This window comes from Mirounga leonina, unplaced genomic scaffold (genome assembly GCF_011800145.1).
Source record: "Mirounga leonina isolate KUSES-001 unplaced genomic scaffold, KU_Mleo_1.0 Mir_180, whole genome shotgun sequence".
Classification (NCBI taxonomy): domain Eukaryota; kingdom Metazoa; phylum Chordata; class Mammalia; order Carnivora; family Phocidae; genus Mirounga; species Mirounga leonina.
The window spans coordinates 27515102-27536794 of record NW_023270469.1 but is presented as its reverse complement, the minus strand read 5'-3'; the positions used below and the strand labels follow the sequence as shown (position 1 = coordinate 27536794).

General features: G+C 39.5%; 1 protein-coding gene across 1 annotated transcript; it reads right to left on the bottom strand.

The window, feature by feature from the left end:
* Nucleotides 1-5828: 5828 nt before the first annotated feature.
* Nucleotides 5829-21537, bottom strand: NUDT21 (nudix hydrolase 21). Its single transcript, XM_035025179.1, has 7 exons — nucleotides 21274-21537; nucleotides 18960-19160; nucleotides 18042-18105; nucleotides 13530-13619; nucleotides 9455-9530; nucleotides 8075-8189; nucleotides 5829-6736 (listed from the first exon to the last, which is right to left on the bottom strand). Exons 1-7 carry the CDS (start codon nucleotides 21387-21389, stop codon nucleotides 6715-6717), a joined length of 684 nt encoding a protein of 227 aa, XP_034881070.1. The 5' UTR covers nucleotides 21390-21537; the 3' UTR covers nucleotides 5829-6714.
* Between the last annotated feature and the right edge of the window lie 156 nt (nucleotides 21538-21693).

Here is a 21693-nt window from a genome sequence, read left to right as displayed (position 1 = left end):
CCGCTGGCGCCGCTCCGCCCCGCGCCGCTCCCGCTGCTGCCCCTGCCGGCGCGGAAGAGCCTCGGCGTGCTCGGGGCGGGCCGCCGCCCTCCGCGGGGCGCGGGCGGGATGGGCGCGGGGGCGCGGCCTCCGTCCCCCGCCCCCGGCAGTCGCGCCGCCGCCTGGCGGGCGAGGGCCCGGGCCGCAGGCTCTGGGGCCCGGCACCCAGCATGACCGTCCGCCGACAGCCCAGCTCGGCGGGGCCCGCGGCCGCGGCCGGTCGAGCAGAAGCGTCACTCTGGCCCGACGGCGCTGGCGGGCGGTCGAGCCCAGGCAGTGTGGCGGGTCCGCAGGTCGCGGGGACCCGGACACTCGGCCCTTGGTTTCCTTAACCCACCCACCCCCTCCCGCTTAAGCAGGTTACTACCCCTGAGCACGCCTGTGGGCCTAGCAGCTTCCCCGGTGGTCCAAAGGGATGCTGCTTAGGGAGCAATAGAGGACCCTCAAAGGAAGAATATCATCAACAGTCTTTTTTCTCGCCAGTAAGGTTATCTTAAGTTTCTGTTGTGTACTAGTAGCCTGGAGCAGAGTCTAGAATGGACTTGATTTAGCGGGAAATGAAAATGTGTTCCCTCATACACCAGGTAGGGATATAAAACAGTGCAGCTTCTTTGGAAAGTTCCTCAAAAAGTTAAACACACGGGTAACCATTTGACCTAGCGATTCCACTCCTAGGCATATATACCCAAGAAAAATGAAAACGGAGCTCAAAACCAAATTTGTACACAAACTTTGGTAACAGCATTATTCATAATAAATAGCCAAGGGTGGAAACAAGCTAATGTCCCTCAAGTGATGGATGGATAAGTAAGGTATAATCCGTACAATGGACTGTTACTCAGCCGTGAAAATGAATGAAGAAGTACTGACACATGCTACAACATGGAGGAATCTTGAACTTGCTAGGTGAAAGCAGCTAGACACAAAAGGCCACACGTTGTGGTTCCATTTATATGAAATATCCAGAATGGGCAAATACATATACAGACCCAGAAAGCAAAATAATGGTTGCGGGGGGGGGGGGGGGGGGGAGGGGCAGGGATGAGGGAACTGGGGGATAAAAGCAAAATATTGAATTTTTTTTTTAATTTTGCTGTCGGCTCCGCGACTCTGAATATACTAACAATCGTTTCATTGTACACTTTCATAAAGCTGTGACAAAAAAGAAAATGTGTGAGCTTGGGGGTCTTATTCCTCATTGTAGCTCCAAGGCCTAGAATTCTGCCTGCTCCAGAGTAGGTGCTCAGTATTTGTTGAATCTTACAAATTTTCAAAAGAAAAGGACTAAACCATTTTTGAGTCTCTTTAATGCCTAATATTTTAATTCTAAAACTCTACTAATTAGAAAACAAAGACCTCTCAGAATTATTACCATCCACTTTCGAATTTTTAGAAACATCCTATTCAAAAGCCTGTGATGGAACCAAACAATTTGGCTGGGAGGGGGGGCACGTGTTACTTACACACACACTTTTTAAAGTAGGCTCTACACCCAGCATGGAGCCCAACAAGGGGCTTGAACTCACAACCCTGAGCTTGAGGCCTGAGCTAAGATCAAGAGTTGGATGCTTAACCGACTGAGCCACCCAGGCACCCCTCTGAAGGATTTTTTTTTTTTTAGCATGGTCAAAACCCACCTTCTCAAATCAATTCGTGTTTCTGGTTCTTTGCACTGTATCCTACTCCATGAGAGGACCCAGGGAGGAGGCAAGACACAGAGGAATGAACACTTAAGTGTGCCCAGGAAGGCTAGACATAGGTATAGGGACGACCTTTCTCAGTTGAGTCCTAAGGCCCAGTGTGGCAGGAGGGCACCCACACCAAACCTTAAGGGGCCCGTCCAGCTTAGACAAGAAAAGTATCTTGAAGCTAGAGCTCTCTGCACTCCCACCCTCATTTCAGAATACCACTTATGCTTTCTGGATTCCTTAGAGACTTTGAGTTGGCCCCACAGTCTCCCAATAATGACTGAGAGACTGAAATTTCTGTCGTCTTTATAGGATGGTGGCTCTGACTTGGCTTGATTTAAAGGAAATTTTTAAAAATTATCAATTCAGACAAACCAGCTTATGCAGATTAAGAATCACACCTAGATACTTTACTGTTATTTACTTTTTAAATATCTGAAATCCTTTCATATTTATGACTTCATTTGATTTTCATCATTCTTTGGGAAAGGCTGAGTAGTTTTGTTGTTGTTGGAAGATTCTCAACATCCTAGAAACTGAACTACCTTATCTAACCAATAACCTTAAGTGTACTCCCACAGAACTCTGGTGTTTCATTAGCTGGACCAGTGTGTTCCACTACTAAATCTAGCAGAGGGGGAAACAATAACCAACTCAAGTTGCAGGGGGAAAAAGTAAGTTAATGGGTATACTTCAATTTTTAGCTTTCCTTTCATAACTTTTCATAGCTTTTTGGTACCTGCAATATACAAGCAGTAAAAATTTCATAGAAACTTTATAATAACTTTATCAGGTTTTGTTCAACTTTTGTTCAGATATAAAACCTTAAGGCTGTGATCTTATGACACAGGTGTTCTCATCTTTTGGGTACACGGTTTCTATTTAAGATGCTTAAATTATATTACACAGTATTACATAAGCAGCAAGCACAGTGTCACAGAACATGACTTCCAGACAAGTTTGAGGAAAAAAAAAAAAAGCCTAAAGGAACCAACACAGAGATTTATAGATGAGGAAACTGAGGCCCCCAATGATACAACACAGCAAAATTGTGTGACAACTTCTAAATCCCAATCTTCAGGTTCCAAATCCAGGGATTTGGAACTTCACAATGCAGGAAACTAGATCTGCCTAAGATCACGGTTAACACACAATGGGGGAGCGCCAGAGAGGGCAACATCAATGTCCCAGTTCTTCAGACCCTTGCTATTCTGTCAAGCTGTCTCTTACCTAATGGCCCTTGGCCAACAACAATGGAAAAGAACTGTTCAGGATTTCTACTGGCACACTAAGGTTAGTAGCCACACACAAGCAGAGTCATTCTGTTTTATTTTTTTAATTGAAATGAACAATAAAATAAAATTTAAAAAGAACAGTGACCATTGCAATCAAACTTTTACTTTACAAATATAAAAATATAACCAAAACTTCAGTTTCTTTTATACATTTTCTTTAAGTGTAATGCCATAAAAATTCTCAAAGCCAAACCATAAATGATGCTAGTACACTATGATGTAAACACAGTAACCAAGTTTTAAGTTTGTAAATGCACTGATCTTTCCCTCAACAGATAACATAATACATTTTCCCAATTCTTCTCTAGTCCTATGGTACAATCCATCACTAAGATAGAAATTACACCTAAACTGGCTTCATTAAGACTCACTTAGGTTTTAGTCAGTTTTTTTGTTTTCCCACAAAAACAAGCCTGATAAATACGAGCTAATATTAAAATGTGTTTTATGGCTCAAATCATAGTATTATGTTCCTCATCACATCTGAACAACAAAGGCAAACTACTTGAAATGAGTCCAGTTTAACCCAAATAATAAGTGATGCAAAACAAGTAGAATAATTATAGGATATCAAACCTTTGCTACAGAAGCAGACTTGTAGTACAGTCAAAAACCACTAAGGCTTCTCTGACGAAGCAACATACAAAACCACACACCCTCTGAAGCAGTCTTAGTGAACGGCACATACTGTCCCGAACACTATGAAACAGTAAAAACATTAAGTTTGAGAAACTCTGACGTGGAAAAGCTACTCCAAGCATTTCATCTCAAGTGACTGAACAAGTACTTAAAAAAACACAGTCATTAAAAACCTGAGAGCTTAAGAGTCACATCATTTAAGAAAAGAAATTTTAAGTTGCTTGCTTGCTGGCCTGTTGAATTTAGAGGACCTCTACCTCTCACTTTTATTAAGCATGGAATAAAACAAATTGGCTAATTTGGCTATGTTTTATATGCCAATAAATGCTAATTTAATGGAACCTGTAAATAAAATAATAACTGAACCATAATAAGCTAAGACAATGATAAAAAATAACAACTCTCCCTGATCTGCTGTTAAAAGTATAAATTCATAAACAGAATTATCACAATGCCATTTTAAGTATTATCTACTTACTAAAAAATCATAATAGTTGTCCTCAGGAAAAAAAATAAATTTCACTTTTCTTCAAAGGGATGTCAATTCTAAATATGACTGAAAACATTTGAGTAAAACTTTTAGTTTATCCCCCAACCTACTAAATATTTTCCGGTGCCATTTAGATTTATATAGAATATGCGCTACTTGAATTACTCAGGGAAAATAACATGACATATATTGTACTTATACAATGCAAAAGAGGACTCTCATTTATAAACAAACCTGGAACGTAGGAGGCATTCAAAAATACAAATCAGTCCATCAAGAGCTCATTTTAAAATTATTCAGTATTTAATATGTAGAGAATTGGAATGCACAATTTAAGACTGTCAGTTCTTGGTATGTTAAGAATTTACATCAAAAGAGCTTAGTGTCAAACATTCCCTTGTACCCTTTTCTAATGTAGGAATATATGAGATATAAATTTCTCTAGTTTTATTATTTCTATCAGGAAACCTAAAACATGAGTATTAAGATACAACTATAGCTGAGAAGTTCAAAGTTTAAAAAATCTGTGTTTGTGTGTTGCCAATTTTACATTCAAAACCAGATCTTTTTAGGTTCTAAGGTTAGTAACCCAGCCAGCTTAAATCAAAGGTTTTTCTCACCCAGGCCCCAACATATAGATGACTGACTCAAGCACTTATACTGCAAAGTAATGATCAAGAAAGACTTTCTAGGTCAAAGCTTATGTTACAAAGGACACGAGTAGCTTCAAATCAGATCTCTTCAACTTATACAGCATTTTATAATAACACCAAGAAAAAGTCCACTTCTTTCCACCCTCCCCAAGTGGCAAGCGCTAGCACATCTGAAATGTGGTTACTATAGCCTTTCACTTGGATGCCAGAAGCAACCATAGAAGGTGAGCTGGATCAAGCTGTTTCCATCTCTGCCTTCCCCAATCTTGATAAGGCTCAGCTAATCAGTGAACTCACCAGTAAAATTATAGTAAGTTATAAATATGCTAATGTAAATCATAGGGGCAGGACTATTAGCTCTTGAGGGAAGAGGACTATCCACAGAATTAGTGGCTTTTAAGGAAATTAAGAATTATTTTTGGTCCTACAGCCTGTTGCTAACCTACTACTCAGCATGAGCATGATCACAATCACTACTTGACACCTTGTGAAGGCTTGATGGGACCTCAGCTAAATAAACTTGAACCTTTATTGATAGAGATGTTCTTGGTCTGATTTTTTCAAGTCTAAATAGGGAAGAATTTACAATATACCTTTCAACTCACCCAATATTTAGGAGACAAGGCCTGTGATCTTATCATAAAGATGTAAGAACTAATCAAAAGTTCACTTCTGTCTCTCTCTTAAAAACTACAGCAATCTCTCTTCTTTAAGTAGCTGCATCTTACAAGATCTCCTTTTCATTAAGCCTATAGTCAACACACTTGTTTTAAGGCATGCACAACATACTTGGACCATTATGCAATGACACAGCCAGCACACTCCTTTGCCCTAAGAATAATTTTTTATTTCCCCCAAAACCTGATCCTAATTTAGCAGTGTTATTTTAAAGAACTTTAAATTTTCCCACAGGCTGACAAAATCTATCCCCTATCCTGTCTTTAGATTTCAGTTGATTCAAATTATCCCAAAATATTTTTGAAAAGGCTTGTCACTTGCTAAAACCAAATTTTCATTTCTATGGATATAAACTGAAATAACTAACTTGGTAATCCAAGTGTTCAAAACCTAACAGACCCACTTTTAAAAACTTCCTTCACAGATCACCATTTTACCATGGCCCTAAGAATAACTAAACCACATAATTTCACAGCAACACAAATAATTAACACCCCTATTATATGAAGGAAAAAAGTCTCAGTCAGCTCTCAAAAAGGGTCTCTTTTTATACCAATTCCCATGAGTTTCCCTAATCTAGCCAATTTTAATGGCTTCCCATATGTTTAAGGTCTGTTGCTTGTGAACAAAGGTCTGAAAAAATCAGTATGAAATGTACCAGTTAGTAATATACTGGGAGCTCTGCTGTAGAACAACTCAAAGTGTATTATTTGGTTCAGGAGTTGCACCTTGGGACTCCACCAAGCAAATCTAGTTCCCAAAAGAAACAGAAGTTCCTCATCACAAAAATCTAGAACACAGTCTTGGAGTATATCCCCCAAAATGGCATCCAAACAAGGGTCCCATATACTCAACTGACCTAAACCTGCCATTGTCTCTTAACATCATCAGCCTAGGAGCAGGGGGAAAAAAACAGTTCTCACCTGTAAGAATTTTACAAGTTTAATGTGAAAATTAAAGAAAAAATACAAATAGAAAGAAGTTCATATTCTTTAATGTTGTACAAAAAAGTATGAGTAGAACCAAAAGTAAATTAAACATTATCACATTTGTTTACATCACTATCGAGTTCTTCATATTAACTTTACTATTCAAACAACAGAAAGTAGGTAGCAATTTAGGGACTGGGAAAGAGATAAAAACGAAAAAAACTTTTCTACCATGTTTATTCTACACTGTGTATAGCTGTGCTCACAGAGACGGCTTCTTTTACTTCTCCACTGTGCAGGAATTCAGTTGTATATAAAATTGAACCTGAATTTTAGAAAGAACAATATCTTTATTAAAAACAGCATTATTTACAAAGTATTTTTTATCTTAGATGGTAAAGAAATTTGGACATTTCTACCCTCCCTTGACATTTTTGGCATTTTCTCACACCAAAACATCCTTTTCTCTCACCTGGATCGTCTTACACATTAAATAACAGTTTTGTTGAATACTTACAATTAAAAAAAAATTAAGAGTATACATTTGATTAATTATCCACCAAGTTCCTTGAGAGAAGGAAAATTTTTATACCTCATTGTATTATGCCACTCAGCACAGTTCCTGATACCTGATAAGCGGTGTTCAAATAAATGAATTATATGACTCTTTTACGTATCTCATACTTCAACTTTTAACCCATCAGCAGACCAAAGAAGAGGAGCAAAAGATAAAGTTTGATAAGTTAACAAAATGGAAAGAACCAATTTCATACTCAACAAGCTTTCACAGAAGGCCAAAATCACTATTGGAACCGTTTTTGAACTAACATCTCTTAGGCATTTACCAGGTGCCTGGCACTGTTCTAAGCACTTTATATGCATTTTTTCACTTGCTCTCCACAATTCTATGAAGTGGGGACTACCACCCTGATTTACAGGTGAAGATTAAATAAGCAAATAGGCATAATCATTTGTCCAAGGTCACACTGCCAGAAAGTTATTAAAGGTGGAATTAAAAAAAAAAAAAAAGGGTGGAATTCAAATCCAAACACTGCCCACATTATCTATATTCTTAGCCACCACATTGTTCTGTGACTCCTATCTATATAAGACTCTAAGGACCTCAACCAGTACAAGTCAACTTTTTTTTAAATGCATTTCTTATACCTCTATCAGCCAACAACAACAAAAAAACAAAAACAAAAAACCAAACTCCATGTACATAAAAATTCAGGACTTAATCCCATATATCCCAGTAGACCTAAATATAGCACATTTCAAAGAGGAAAGAGAACATATTACACCAAGAGATTCAATTCTCCACATTTTCATATAGATAATTCCCCTCAATTTTATTATATAGTGCTAACTGCCATTTTACCATCTCTTCTCTGAATGCAGACTTCAAACTTAACAGTAACAAAAATATCAGATGTGGGGCAGAGCACTCACCCAAATACCAGAATGTCATGCTGCAACTTGGAGTCTGGGGATACTTTTAGTCAGTCATATTTAACCTCTGGCTTGTACATAAACTAAAAATCCATCTAGTCTTAGTTTCCTTGAAGACCAAATTTCATAACTATTCCTTCTCAAGCAGCTCAGAGTATTTTAAATTTGGCAATTTAGATGAATCAGTCACAAAATATTCAACTTTCCATACCTGCTCAGAAGCTGAGGGAGACTAGAAATGATGGGTCCATATCCTGGTGCATTATCATATAATTCAAACAACGGTGCAGCTACAAGCTTGTAATTTTTAGGGACTGCAAACAAGGCTAAAATAAAACAAAACAGTATTCATTTCATGTAAATTCTTACATAATCAGTGCTTAAAATTCATTTATAAAGTAATCACCAGTTTTACATTTGAGAAACTTTTGCGGAAAAAGATAATCCTCTTTAATACACTTTGGTTGTGGGGCGCCTGGGTGGCTCAGATGGTTAAGCGTCTGCCTTCGGCTCGGGTCATGATCCCAGGGTCCTGGGATCGAGCCCCGCATCGGGCTTCCTGCTCAGCGGGGAGCCTGCTTCTCCCTCTCCCTCTCTTCCTGCTCATGCTCTCTCCCTCTCTCTCTCTCTCTCTCTATCTCTGTGTCTCAAATGAATAAAAAAAAAAAAATCTTTTAAAAAAAAAATACACTTTGGTTGTATCTTTCGAGCAAAGTTCACAGTGTTAACAACCAAGAGCACCTTGTAAGTGCTGGCCCTGGGAACAAGGGGAGAAGAAAAGAGCCTTCAGGTTTATAATTTATTTTGAATTCCATTTTAAGACTATGACAAGAAACAATTATTTGTTAAAATGTACAAAACACCTAAAGGTGGTATTTAAAAAATTAATTCCTCTGGGGCGCCTGGGTGGCTCAGTCGTTACGCGTCTGCCTTCGGCTCAGGTCATGGTCCCAGGGTCCTGGGATCGAGCCCCACATCGGGCTCCCTGCTCCGTGGGAAGCCTGCTTCTCCCTCTCCCGCTCCCCCTGCTTGTGTTCCCTCTCTCACTGTGTCTCTGTCATATAAATAAATAAAATCTTAAAAAAAAAAAAAAATTAATTCCTCTGTCTCCTAAAAGTTTTAGTTTATCATGTGAATATCAGTACCAGAAGCTAAACAGCTATTTTAAAATACTACAATCTGGTATTTTAGGCTCTAGTTAACCTTCCCCCTATAGCATGATTGGCACATCTATGAAAAGAACTAGTTAATTCTGGGGCGCCTGGGTGGCTCAGTCGGTTAAGCATCTAACTCTTGATTTTGGCTCAGGCCCCTGCGCTCAGTGTGTAGTCCACCTGAGATTCCCTCTCTCCCTCTGCCCACCCCTGCTTATGCTCGCCCTCACACTCTCTCCCAAATAAATAAATAAAATCTTTAAAAAATAAATAAAATCTTTAAAAAAAACAGTAGTTAATTCAGTATGTACATAAGTATATGTTTTTATTTTCACAATAAATCCAAAAATTCAAGGAACTTGGAGAAAACACAAGTATTCTTGAAATTACTCTACAAAAGTTTTCAGATGGCTGCATTCTAAAACAAAATAACTTACCTTTCTCTTGAAGTTGAACCAAAAACAACTTCTTATGTTCCTTAGGTTTTGTAATATGTGCAGGAATATATGGGTACTAAAATCACAAAAGAGAATAATTTGCATTTGCCAAGACATCCCTCATACCTCCATGCCTTTATTTATCAACTTCTCCCATTTCAGGCATTAAGATCAAGTATCAGAGACCATGTTCCTCATAATCCCAACACAATTTAACATGTATCCTGTGGTTTCATTTATTTCTTTATATGCTTCTTTCCCAATACGCATAAACTGTTGGGAGAAACAGAACTCTTTCTAGTCTTTCCTTTACCAGAATGTGGTACCTAACAGATGTTCTAATAGATAAATGCTTAATAAATACAACATAATGAGTAGTAAACCATTCAACCATTCAAGTCAATTAAATAAGTAGTCACAAGATTTACAGCTTGAGAAATTTACAACCCAATGAAGTTTACTATATTAGAAGTTTAAATATGGCCTGTGAGGTATTTGACAAGACACTCCTCCCCCAACAATGTCACATACACATACACACACACACCCCCCAGATACATGCTTCAGAATACCAGATGAGTAGTCTCAGTGGAGTCCTGTCAGCTAGAAAGAGTCAAGTTGCTTGTGAAAATGGAGAAAATATTTTGAAGAATTTAAGGGATTCTAAAGAGAATTAGAGAGGGGTGGTTGCTAGCTCAGAAAGAATTCTGGCATAGTGAATTTGAAAAGTCAGAGATAGAGAACTCACCTGTACCTCCCCACATATATTCAAAAAATATGGCTTTGGGAGTTGTATTTGAGAGTAGGGGAATTGGAAAATGCTGAAAACAGATATAAGGGGACAGTAGGATAAAACAGAGGTGGCCAAAAGAAGGAAACATCACCCACATTTTATGTAAGAACTTACACTGAGAAGCTACATGTCTTTCCCAAGACTACACAACTAAGTAGTGACACCAGGATTCAACCTCATCTATTCAACCCTTATCTAATGGTAAAAGCCTATTATTTCCCACTATGCTACCCCATTGGATATCCCAGTATTCAAGTTAGAATAATGATACACCAGAGCCATCCCTAAGGTATGATGAATGAAGACAACTGTCCCAGGCTTTGGAGGTGCCCTACACAATCATGAAAACCAGGCACAGTGGCAATGACAGACACAGCAGTGAGTAGTAGTTTGAAGAGCACAGGCTACAGGAGACCTGTGGTTCACATACAACAAAAGCTCCTACACCATGACCGAACCAAAGTGACTGGCATTACCCCAATTGTCTTCTACTCGTGGCTATTTGTTCCTTTTCTTTTAATACTTTCTTCTCCAGTCTTCATCTTGGGAGTTTATTTTAAGCCAACTGCACTTTATACAAAAAGACAGGGAGATGGTGTCATGCTCTTTTCTCGCTGACACCTAACCAATACTCCAAGTGTATTAAATAAACACTCAAAGTGTATTAAATAAACACTCAACACTTACGTTATATCTCATGCTAGCAGAGCCTACCCTAGGGTTCAGTCAATGAAGGGAACTGTCCTAGGACTTTGGTAGGGGAGATGAATAAGGGGAGTATTCAGAAAGTAGCCTGGAAAACTTTTGTGTTATTACTGAGCTTCCAGTTTGGTCAAAGAATGTTCAGAAACCAAAAAACATTAATTATCGTTCTATGTACCTTTGGACCAGGAACTTCACTATTTCCAGATGAAATTATACTTTCTTAAAGCCAAGACAATTTGCAGGTAGTGAGTACTAGCACCAGCTTCCACAGTGCCTTCTCTTCCTATCCCTCAGCTATACTAGAGAGTCAGAAGAAGAGGACAGATACAATCATTTTTTGCTTGGCTGGTATTTTGTATAATTCTTAACCTGGAACATCTTGTCATGCAAAGAAGCTATCTAAGTCATAGAGCCTTGTCAACAGGATTCAGGATCAGAGGCTCCCATCAGTTAAAGGTAAAAAAATTTGAGCTCAGTACCATTATCAATCATTACAATGGATTAAAACACAATGAATGTATTTAAATCCATGAGGTCATAGGACACTTTAAAAGGTCACTGAACCAGATGCTTTTTGTGCACCTCACCACCACCCACCTCAGATCTCATCCCACCTCAGATTTCAGGGCAGCTGTGTTGGAAAGTGCCAGAAAGCTCCCAGCTTGCTGCCACTGTCTCACTCTCTGCTTTTCAGCCTCAAAGCATTTCCAAAGCCCCAGAAAATCTCACCACCAGTGCTCCGACTCAACATGAAAGTGCAAGGGAGTTAATACAACCCTCATCCAATGGGGTAGGAATCTCCAGCCTTCCATCCTTCTAATGGAACAATTTTAAGGTCCAATCCACATGGTTCCTCACAGTCCTTAGCAGGATCAATCCAGCTGCCCATAGTTGTAATAAAATCAATTATATACCCTTCTTTTTTTTGACTACTGCTGTTTCTGGTCTCTCTCTCTCCCATCAGTCTTACCAGTCTACTGCTTTCTGGGATCACTTCCCAAACAAACTATCTGTACCCAAGTCTCTGTCTTATTCTTTCCTTTGAGTAAAGTCTTTGAAGGATACTAATAAATTAACTCATTCCTCTGCAAAGAAGCATCTATTCTTTCCTACACAAACTATACCTCAGGGTAACCAAACAGTTGGTAGGAGAAGTTTCTCTTAATAAAAGGATCACAACCTTAATGAATTAATACACCCAAGAAATTATTATCTATGAGCTGCTAACATTACAAAAAGAGACAACCAGACATTACAAAACTTTTGATGGAAACACATGATACTGTCTGTGAGGGCCATTCCCCAAGATGACCCCCAATGGCTCCTGTCTCCTGGTATCCACACCTCTGGGTAGTCCCCTCCCACAATGTACTATGTTGACTTGTGTGACCAATAGCATATAGCAGAAGTGACGGTATGTCACTGCCAAGATTAGGTTACATGGACCACAGCTTTCTACGTGGGCATGCTCTCTGTCACTGCCTCCACCTTGGATCTCAAGCTCTCAGGGAAACCAGCTGCCTTACTGGGAGTTACCCTATAGAGATGCTCTCATGGTAATAGAGAGAGGCCTCAGGTCAACACCCAACAAGGAACTGAAGCCTTCAGTCCGACAGTGCAGGAAGAGAGGCCTGCTAACAAACACATTTGTGAACCTGGGATCAGATCCTTCAGCCCCAGTCCAGCCTTGAGGTGATGCAATCCCAGCCAACAGCCTGACCATAACTTCATGAGAGACCATGAGCCAGAATCACCTAGCTAGGCAGCTCCCAGATGCCTGACCCTGAGAAATTAAGATAACAAATGTCTGCTATCTTAAGCTGCTAGGTTTGGGGGTAATTTATTATGTAGCAATAAATAATATACCGCATATGGTGAGCCTTATACTCCCCCACCAGCCAAATCCAGGCTCTTGATCTAACTACCAGTTTATAGGACAGAAACGAAAGAACTACAAGTTCAATGACAACTGGCAGAATGCAATCAGCAATGATAACACAAAGGACTTTAAAAAGCTTGTTTTCATTAACAAATAAATTATGAGGAAAAAAAAGAGAACTAGGAAACTGACCAGCCAAAAGAGATTTAAAAGACTATCCTAATTTAAACAGAGAACAAAATAAAAACTTGAAACTAGTCAGAGTTACACATATTTAATGCTATTATGAAATAATTTCTTACTCTTAGTGTGAGAATGTGTACTGTGTTGTTTTTATTTAAAGAGACTCTTATGTTTTAGAGACGCGTACTGAAATATTTACATCTGACATGATGCCTACGATTCATTCCAAAATAATCCAAGGTGAGGGCAGGGGAAAAGGCGTGCCAGGTGAAGTCTGACCATGAGTTGCTAACTGCTGAAGGTGGAAGACAGGTAATGGGATTCATGTACTTTTATTATTCCTACTTTTGTATGTGTGAAATCTTTCTTTAAAAGAAAAAAATGCTTGATTTTTTAATTTTTTATCTAAACTAATGAGAGAGAAAGTCAAATTCTGCTATACTCTTTTCAAAAGGCTGGAATTAAAGTAGTTTTCTACTTCCCCAAATGCTCAGCAAATAGAAATGAGCATTGACCTGAGGAGGTTCAAAATTTGGTCTCCACCAGTTACCAATGCAGTCATCAATGACCCAGTCTTGCAGGACTCCATCCTGACGACCCAGTATCTGTCAAAAAGAAATAATACAGTCAGTAAACAACTTAATATACCTACCCATGAATATCCTTCTTTTTTAAGATATAGATTTCCTCTTTATAATTTCTTGTCTATTATTATCTATGTCACTTGGCCCAGGACTTAACTATTAGTCCCAAAATGGCAATCTAGTATCAACCTAACTATATAGGACCAACAAATCTGTTGTTATGCCCTGGCCACACATGAAAAGCCAAAGGTGACCACTTTCTTACCTCAGCCAATGCCATACATACAATAGTTTTAAATCACTACCTAACTAAATTATAGAAAAAACTTTCATTTTTATAAATCTGTGTGGCATAATATTAAACTTAGGTTATTTTAATCAAAATTATACTCTATACATTTTAATTGGTCAAACATGGTTCTACAAGGTTTATGAGAAAGAGAAGGTCCCTGTCCTGCTTTCCCCATTTCCATTGGCTGTAACTTTCAACTCTGCGGTTTTCCCCCATTCTTGCCTCTATTTTTACAAGCATTCACCTTTTTAAAGAAACTGTTTTAGTTTCAGAAGGTTGCTGGGGGGGGGCAGGGATGGGCTAGATAGAAGGTGGGTATTAAGGACACTCGTGATGAGCACTAGATATTATATGTAAGTGATGAATCACTAAATTCTACTCCTGAAACTATAAGCACTGTATGTTAACTGACTAGATTTTAAATAAAAACTTGAAACAAACAAAAAAACCAAACTTTTAGTTTCAGATTTACAGAAAAAAATGCAAGATGGTACAAACTTCCTATGTATCCCACACCCAATTTCCCCTATTTACATCTTACACTAGCACAACACATTTGTCACAACTAATGAACCAATACTGCTACTTTATTAACTGAAAGTGAATACTTTATTCAGATGTCCTTAGTTTTTAAACTAACGTCCTTTTCCAGTCTCAGAATCTCCTGTAGTAACAGTTTCTCAGTTTCCTTGTTTTTGATGATCTTCACAGTTTTAAGGAATACTAATCAGATATTTTATAACATGCCCCTCAGTTACACTGGGATTATGGATTTTGGGGAGTTTGGAGAAGAAGTCCACCAAACTAAAGTACCATTCTCATCACATCATATCAAGGGCAAGTTATACAGACAGGACTTTTCACTGATGTTAACCTTGATCACCTGGCTGACGTACTGTTCATCAGTTTCTCCACTATAGTTATACTTTTCATGCATTCTTTTTGGTCATTTCTTGATTACTTTATATTTTTATAAACCTAAAGAAAAGAAGCAATGAACACCCTCTACTGTGAGTGAGAATGTGGATCTTTTATTTTTTTTAAAGATTTTATTTATTTATTTGACAGAGAGAGACACAGCGAGAGAGGGAACACAAACAGGGATAGTGGGAGGGAGAAGCAGGCTTCCTGCACAGCAGGGAGCCCGATGCGGGGCTTGACTCGAGGACCCTGGGATCATGACCTGAGCCGAAGGCAGACGCTTAACAACTGAGCCACCCAGGCACCCCTGAGAATGTGGATCTTAAAACTATATCCTCCATTCATACTTTCTCTTCCACTATCCTCCCATTATCAATATCTAGTTAAGTCTACATTCAGTATTTAAATTACTATGACTAGGTGACTCAGACACACCAGAGTGTTTAGTAAACTATAATTTCATTTACTATACAACTATCCTTTTCCTTTAGAGTTAATAACTGTTTCATACATATATCATTCACTATCACTACTTCATCTCCACGTTCTCCCAAGAACTTAAATTTCTTCTCAATTCAAATGTCAATTATTCTGTCAATTTCATTTTTTTTTCCTAGGAGACACTTTCTATCATTCTCCTCTAGTCTTAGATGGCTCTCAGCCCTGCCTCGCAAATGGGAGTCCTAGGGCTTCCCTCTGCCTCTCTTCCGTGTTGTTAGATCCTCTCTATATTTTGAACCCTGTATCTTCTTAGTTTTTTCTTTCATTTTGGTAGTGAATACCCTCCAGCAGCTTCCTGAGAAAAGTTACAAGAGATATATTTCTGGAAATTCTGTATGTCTGGAAATAATTACCTGCACACTTGATTTATGGTTTGATTAGAGAGAGAATTCAATGGCAGAAATCATGCTCTCTCAGAATTATGAAGGCATGTTACAAGACCTTTTAACTTCCGGTATTATTTCTAGAAGTCAATACCATTTCTGTTGATGCTTTGTATTTAACTCATGTCTCCCCTCCATTCCCCAACTTCAGAAGTTTTTAGGATCTTCTCTTTATCCTTACTGATTGAAACTTTCATGATGATATGCCTTTGCATGGATCTTTTAACATTCATAAGAGGGCAGGCCAGCAGGTCTCTTCAACCTGAAAACTCATGTTAAGTTTGAATTATTGCTTTGATATTCTTCCTCTGCTCCATTTATCTATAATCTATTTTGGTCCTTCTAGAATGACCCACTAATTTTATCTTTTCTCACCTTTACCTTTTCATCCTACTTTCTAGATTTCCTCAATTCAATCTTTTAACCCTCTACTGAATGTTTTGTTTCTGCTAACATTTTTTCAACACTCATGGGTTCTTTCTTGTTGGCTGAATAGTCTTTTTTATGGCCCAGTGTTCCACAGATGAGCTATCTCCTCTCATCACATCAAGAATATTTATTATAGGGGTGCCTGGGTGGCTCAGTCATTAAGCGTCTGCCTTCGGCTCAGGTCGTAATCCCAGGGTCCTGGGATCAAGCCCCGCATCGGGCTCCCTGCTCGGCAGGAAGCCTGCTTCTCTCTCCCCCACTCCCCCTGCTTATGTTCCTGCTCTCGCTATCTCTCTGTCAAATAAATAAATAAAATCTTTAAAAAAAAAATTTTTTTTAATTATAATTTTATTCATTGCTGAATTTTCTGTTTCTGTTGAGTTCCTTTTGCTTCTTTTGATCTTTTTCTTATTAAGACACTTTCTCCAAAAGCCTGGCTCACATTAAGGGTAAAGTACTAAGGTACTTAGTTGTCACCTCTGAGTGATAGGGCCATTCTCTTCTTTGGGAAGATTCCCAAATATCATCATCTGGAGGGGGTTTTTTGGACTGGTCACTTTCTCTAGAAACAAAACCTCCAACCTTCAGTCTGGGGTATGTAAGCCTAGTTGTCACAGTTTTATCAGTGTAGTAGAAATCTAGAAGTCTCACTATTCAGGATGTAAACTCTCATTTATTCTCCTCATCCTTTCTACTTTTTCATTATGTTTAGTGTTCTGAGTCAATTTCTACTGACAATCAATCACCAGCCAATCTTTATCTAACTGGAAAGAGTGTGGAAGACTATCTAGATATAGAAATACAGACTATCCATCAATCCAGTTTCCAATCCATGCATACCCCACTTTCATGGGCACCTGGCACTTCCAATTCTTCAGCCTTTGTGGTGTTATGAAGTGCTAGGTCCTGAGCTACCCCCCTGCTGGGCTGAGGTTTCCGCTAACTCAAATGTGATTTGCCCATCTGCTTTTCTAGCTTCTAAAAATTCTTTTTTGCAATTGTCTCATTTTAAACTCCTTCAATCCTACTGAATTTCTATCTTTTAAAACCCCTTTACTTCCTTTTTGGTGGATTTCTGAGAAGCAGCTGAGTTAAGCAAGTAGGTTCAATCAGCCACATGTAAACGGAAGTCCAAGCAGAGCACAATATTTAAAACGTATGATGCACTTAAAAAAATACTGGAAAGATAAACCAATAGGTCAAAGTGGTAGAATTACAGGTGATTTTAGTTTTGTTTCTCCTTCTGCTTTTCAGTATTTGCCAAGATTTTTGCACAGAATGTGTATTAGTTTTGTAATTAAAGAGGGAAGGATGGCATGCTATTTGGCCTCAAGTCTTCAGAAACAGACATTAGAGTGACTTTTAAAAGGTAGCACAATTTGGGTAAAGCTTGAAAGATGTGCGCAAAAATGAAAATAGCTTTTTAACAAGAATCACTCTTGTTAAACCCCTATAGTGGCCTACGCTGCAACAAAACTAACTGCATTCCAATCCCCAGCTCCATGACATACTAACTGTAAACATCAAGCAAGCTACTTGAACCCTCTGTGCCCAGTTTCCCTATCGGTAAAATGGGATTAATATTAGTACTTCTCCCTAGGACTGTTGTGATGATTGAAGGAGCTCCTGCACGTAAAGCACTCAGAAAAGTGCCTAACAGTAAGTACTCAATAAACGTTGGCTTTTATTAACCATTATTGTTACATCGACACCTTAATGGAAAAAAATGTTAAGTTCTAGTTCAATTTACGGAAAATAAACATAGTACTAACACTCTGTTGTTTAAGTTTTATTTATTGAAAACTACTCAAAATAAGCTTAAAAAATAAAAAGATAAAAAGCCTAATTATCCATTCAGTTGATGATGTTCAAATAGACAAGGATTAAAACCACCAAAGCGGTTAAATGGAGAAATACCTCTGTCATTAAGCGTTTTAGTCCTTCAACTTCATCTTCTCCTGGGTTAAGTTCACCACCTGGTCTGTATAAAGGTTAAGAATTTCACCTTTCAACTTAAAACAATTTTAGGATAACAGGAAGAACACAATAGTTATTTCTATCATATAACTGAATAACACATATTTCAATGTCACATAAGGCAATCAAAGCAAACAAATGTCAAAGGGAGGGGGAAGAATTGCTATAAAGTTGAATTCATAATATTAATTCACCAGACTAACAGTGCACAAACCCTAGCTTTAAACGAACAAAATATGTAATATAACAAACAACTTCTAGCCACCAGTCTTTCCCACTCTCTTTTCTCTGGAAGGTAATCTGGTCATAATGGATTCTAGAAATGCCCAAGGAGGCAATGGACCACATTCTTTAGGTCTGAAAAATGGGGCATTCTTCAAGAATTCCAAACTAAGGATTTGGACCTCTCTTTTTGGTACAATCTGGTCAAACAGTTGTGCACTAAATGTATAATATGGAGATATTTATGAGTTTAAATGATAAAACTAAACAGTTACCTATAAAAATGTAAGTCATTTTAAGAATAGGAAACACCATTCATCCTAAGAAAGAAAGAATATCACTTGTTCTTAGTAATGGTACAATGACATCTAGAAATTAAACTTGAACTAATTTGCTTCACAGGGCTTCTATCAGGCTCAGTTATTAACAACAATATACAGAAACATGCAGATTGCTAGTTAAGGAATAAATGAATACTACACTGGAGAAAAATGACATTTTTTCTCTTTCTAAAGACTCTATTAACAGGAGTGTTTATGGAAATAAATGACTAAGGTCTAAAATTGTCTTCCAAAGCTGCACAAAACAGCAATCCTATTAAAAGTTGTCTAGCTGTTAACTTCCAATGACACTTACAATTTGAAGAAAGTTGTTCCCAGCTGTAGCAGTAACACATGTGGTAGCCGGTGCTCATGTACAATCAGAACCCCTTCTACAGTCCTTCTCATTCCAATTTTATCAAACTCCTCCCTCATGCGCTGAAATCTGGCTGCAACAGAGCTGTCCTTCTCATAGAGGGGCTCTTTTGTACCAAAAGTATAATTGGTAAGAGGGTACCTGTGATCCAAAAACAAATATCTAACATGAGAACTGAAGACCATAATTTACCACGACAGATACCAAACACATATAAGGAAACTATGGTTTAAAAAAAAAAAAAAAGTGTTCAAACTGTACTCAGAGAACCAGGTTTTGTCCAAAGTTACACAAATTAATGTGACAGCAGAGATTAGAATCCAGCTCTGGACTGTAAGGCCAGAGCTTCCATTACATCAAGTTGCTACACCACACTTACCTTTCAGATACAGATAACACCACCCCTTTAGGCCCTCAACTGCTTAGAGAAGTGGCTATCTGGATATCTGGTAATCCTCTGGTTTTAGATCATGGCGGCTAGACTAACACTGCCAACCTGGCTAACATGCCCTTGGGCTCTTCTACTAATCTAATCAGAAATTCTATTAATTATGGGTGCTAAAGACTAGTATCTCTTTTTCTGTAAGGTGAGCGATCGATCACCTTCCATCACCTCTTCAGTTACTTTTCTCCCAGTCAACTACCCTCAGACTTTTCTGGTACTGAAACCCTTTCCTCTTCAGGTGAACTTATCTTTTCCCTCCATATAAACCTTAACTTTCTGCATGTATTCTATCCAATATCCTTATTCTTCCCTTCTCGTCATTCAAATCCTTTGCCCACAGTATCTAATCTGAATATTGTCCCCTCCTCTAGCAAGAATTCAAAATATAGCTCATATAAAGACAGTACTGTATATACCCATCTATCTAGCTACAGATTTCATAAACCTAACATTTTTATTGTCTAAATTTCCATGCCAGCACCTGTTTTGCCAAATAAAACAATAATTACAACCATCTCTTCAATTTCAAATCGCTTTTGAAGGGGAAAAGTTAATTTATTTGAAAGTAAAGTAGAGAAACACCTGAAGTTTCTCATGGAAACACCAGCATCAGCAAATCCTTGCACCTTTTCTAAGATTTTGTTTGTCTGAGAGAGAGAGCAAGCGAGCACAAGCAGGGGGAGCCTCAGGCAGAAGGAGAGGGAGAAGTGGGCTCCCCACTGAGCAGGAAGCCCTACCCCGGACTAGATCCCAGGACTCTGGGGATCACAACCTGAGCGGAAGGCATAGGCTTAATCGACTGAGCCACCCAGGAGCCCCAGTCCTTGCACCTTTTAAACACTGCCCAGTATAAACTGGCCACTTTCCTTCATTAGGGTCAGCACCACGGTGCCTCACAAACTCTCAGAAATGATTAAAAAAAAAAAGAGAGAGCACACTGACAATTTGCTGAGCAAGAGAGAACTCCAATGCCAATTACCTGCCACTGCGAGATAACTTTTGAGAGTGACTTCGAAATGCAATAGCTTGAAGGCTTCAAACAGAAAAGTGTTGAAAATAAAAGCACAGCCCACAGTGGGTTCTCTGGGGCTACATGCTGGTCCCCTCCAGGGTCTGAATGAAAGCCCAACCTTAACAGTATGCACCCTCCCAAGATGGGGCCCGCTGGCTGCCTGGCTGCTGTCGCTGCGGAGAGAAGACGGGTGAATGCATAGGGTAGGCCAGATGGCCCCGAGCACCTGAATAAAATGTGGTGGATGCTGGAGCTCAAATATCAATTAAGCCGTTAAGAGAAAAAAACTAAACCTACGCATTAGAGCTAGCTCTCGAAAGCTCACTGCTACAGAAAAGTGAAAATTGCAAACAAGGTAACATTATACCATTTATACCAAATAAGAACCCACAAAAGCAATACCACATACGTGATGTGAAAACATAAACACTGCACAGGAAGAACGAACACCACGCTCTGCAGCTGGTTTCCTCTGGAGACCTGGGCAAGGGGTGAGTTCAAAAGCAAACTTGGGACTTTCCTACTATCACTGAATCCGGGGGCATGGGAGCAAGCCCTCTCTCCGGGAAAGGAACACCCTCTCAAGTAGGACTCTAACCCCGTGGCGCCCGAGGACCACGAAGGGGCCCGTGGGATCTAGAAAGGCGCGCGGTCGCGAGCGGGAGTGGAGGTGATGGGGAGGCGTGAAGCCCGCCGAGGGCCGGGGGCGCGCCGGAAGAAGATCGGCAGTCTCTGCGAGCGCTCACGAGGAAGGGGGTGCCCGCGAACGCAGCGCGCTAAGGCCAGGCCGCACTTACAGGTTGATGGTGCGCTCCAGGGTGAGGGGCTTGGTCTGCTGGATGTACTTGTTGCCGAACTGGTTGACCCCCCGGGGCCAGCCGGTTTGTGAGCGATTGGGCGGCACCACGGACATGCTGGCGAGCTCGAGTACTTGCGGAGAGAGGAAGTGGGGCAGGCAGGGAGACTTTCCCTGTGCCGGTAGCGGTTATTTGCGTCCCCCTCAGCAGACGCCACCCGCCATTAACATGAGAGCGCAAGAGGAGGCGAAGGCACGCCGGAAGTGCATCCGGAGCCTCTGGCGGCAGGAAGTAGAGAGGCGGAGGCCAGCCGGGCCAAGCGCCACTAGGCCAATCGCTGATGAGATGGCCGCAATATCTAGAGCTTCCATTGGTAAACCAGGAATGGGTTCCGCCTCCTTTTACTTTGATACTTCCTAT

Bases quoted from the DNA above. Each gene is read 5' to 3' on its own strand.
- NUDT21 (XM_035025179.1), bottom strand. From the start codon at position 21,389: ATGTCCGTGGTGCCGCCCAATCGCTCACAAACCGGCTGGCCCCGGGGG. The intron at 19,161-21,273 runs GTAAGTGCGGCC...TTTGGATCACAG, and splicing joins CTGGAGCGCACCATCAACCT to GTACCCTCTTACCAATTATA. The intron at 9,531-13,529 runs GTCAATGCTCAT...TTGTGATTTTAG, and splicing joins CAAATTTTGAACCTCCTCAG to TACCCATATATTCCTGCACA.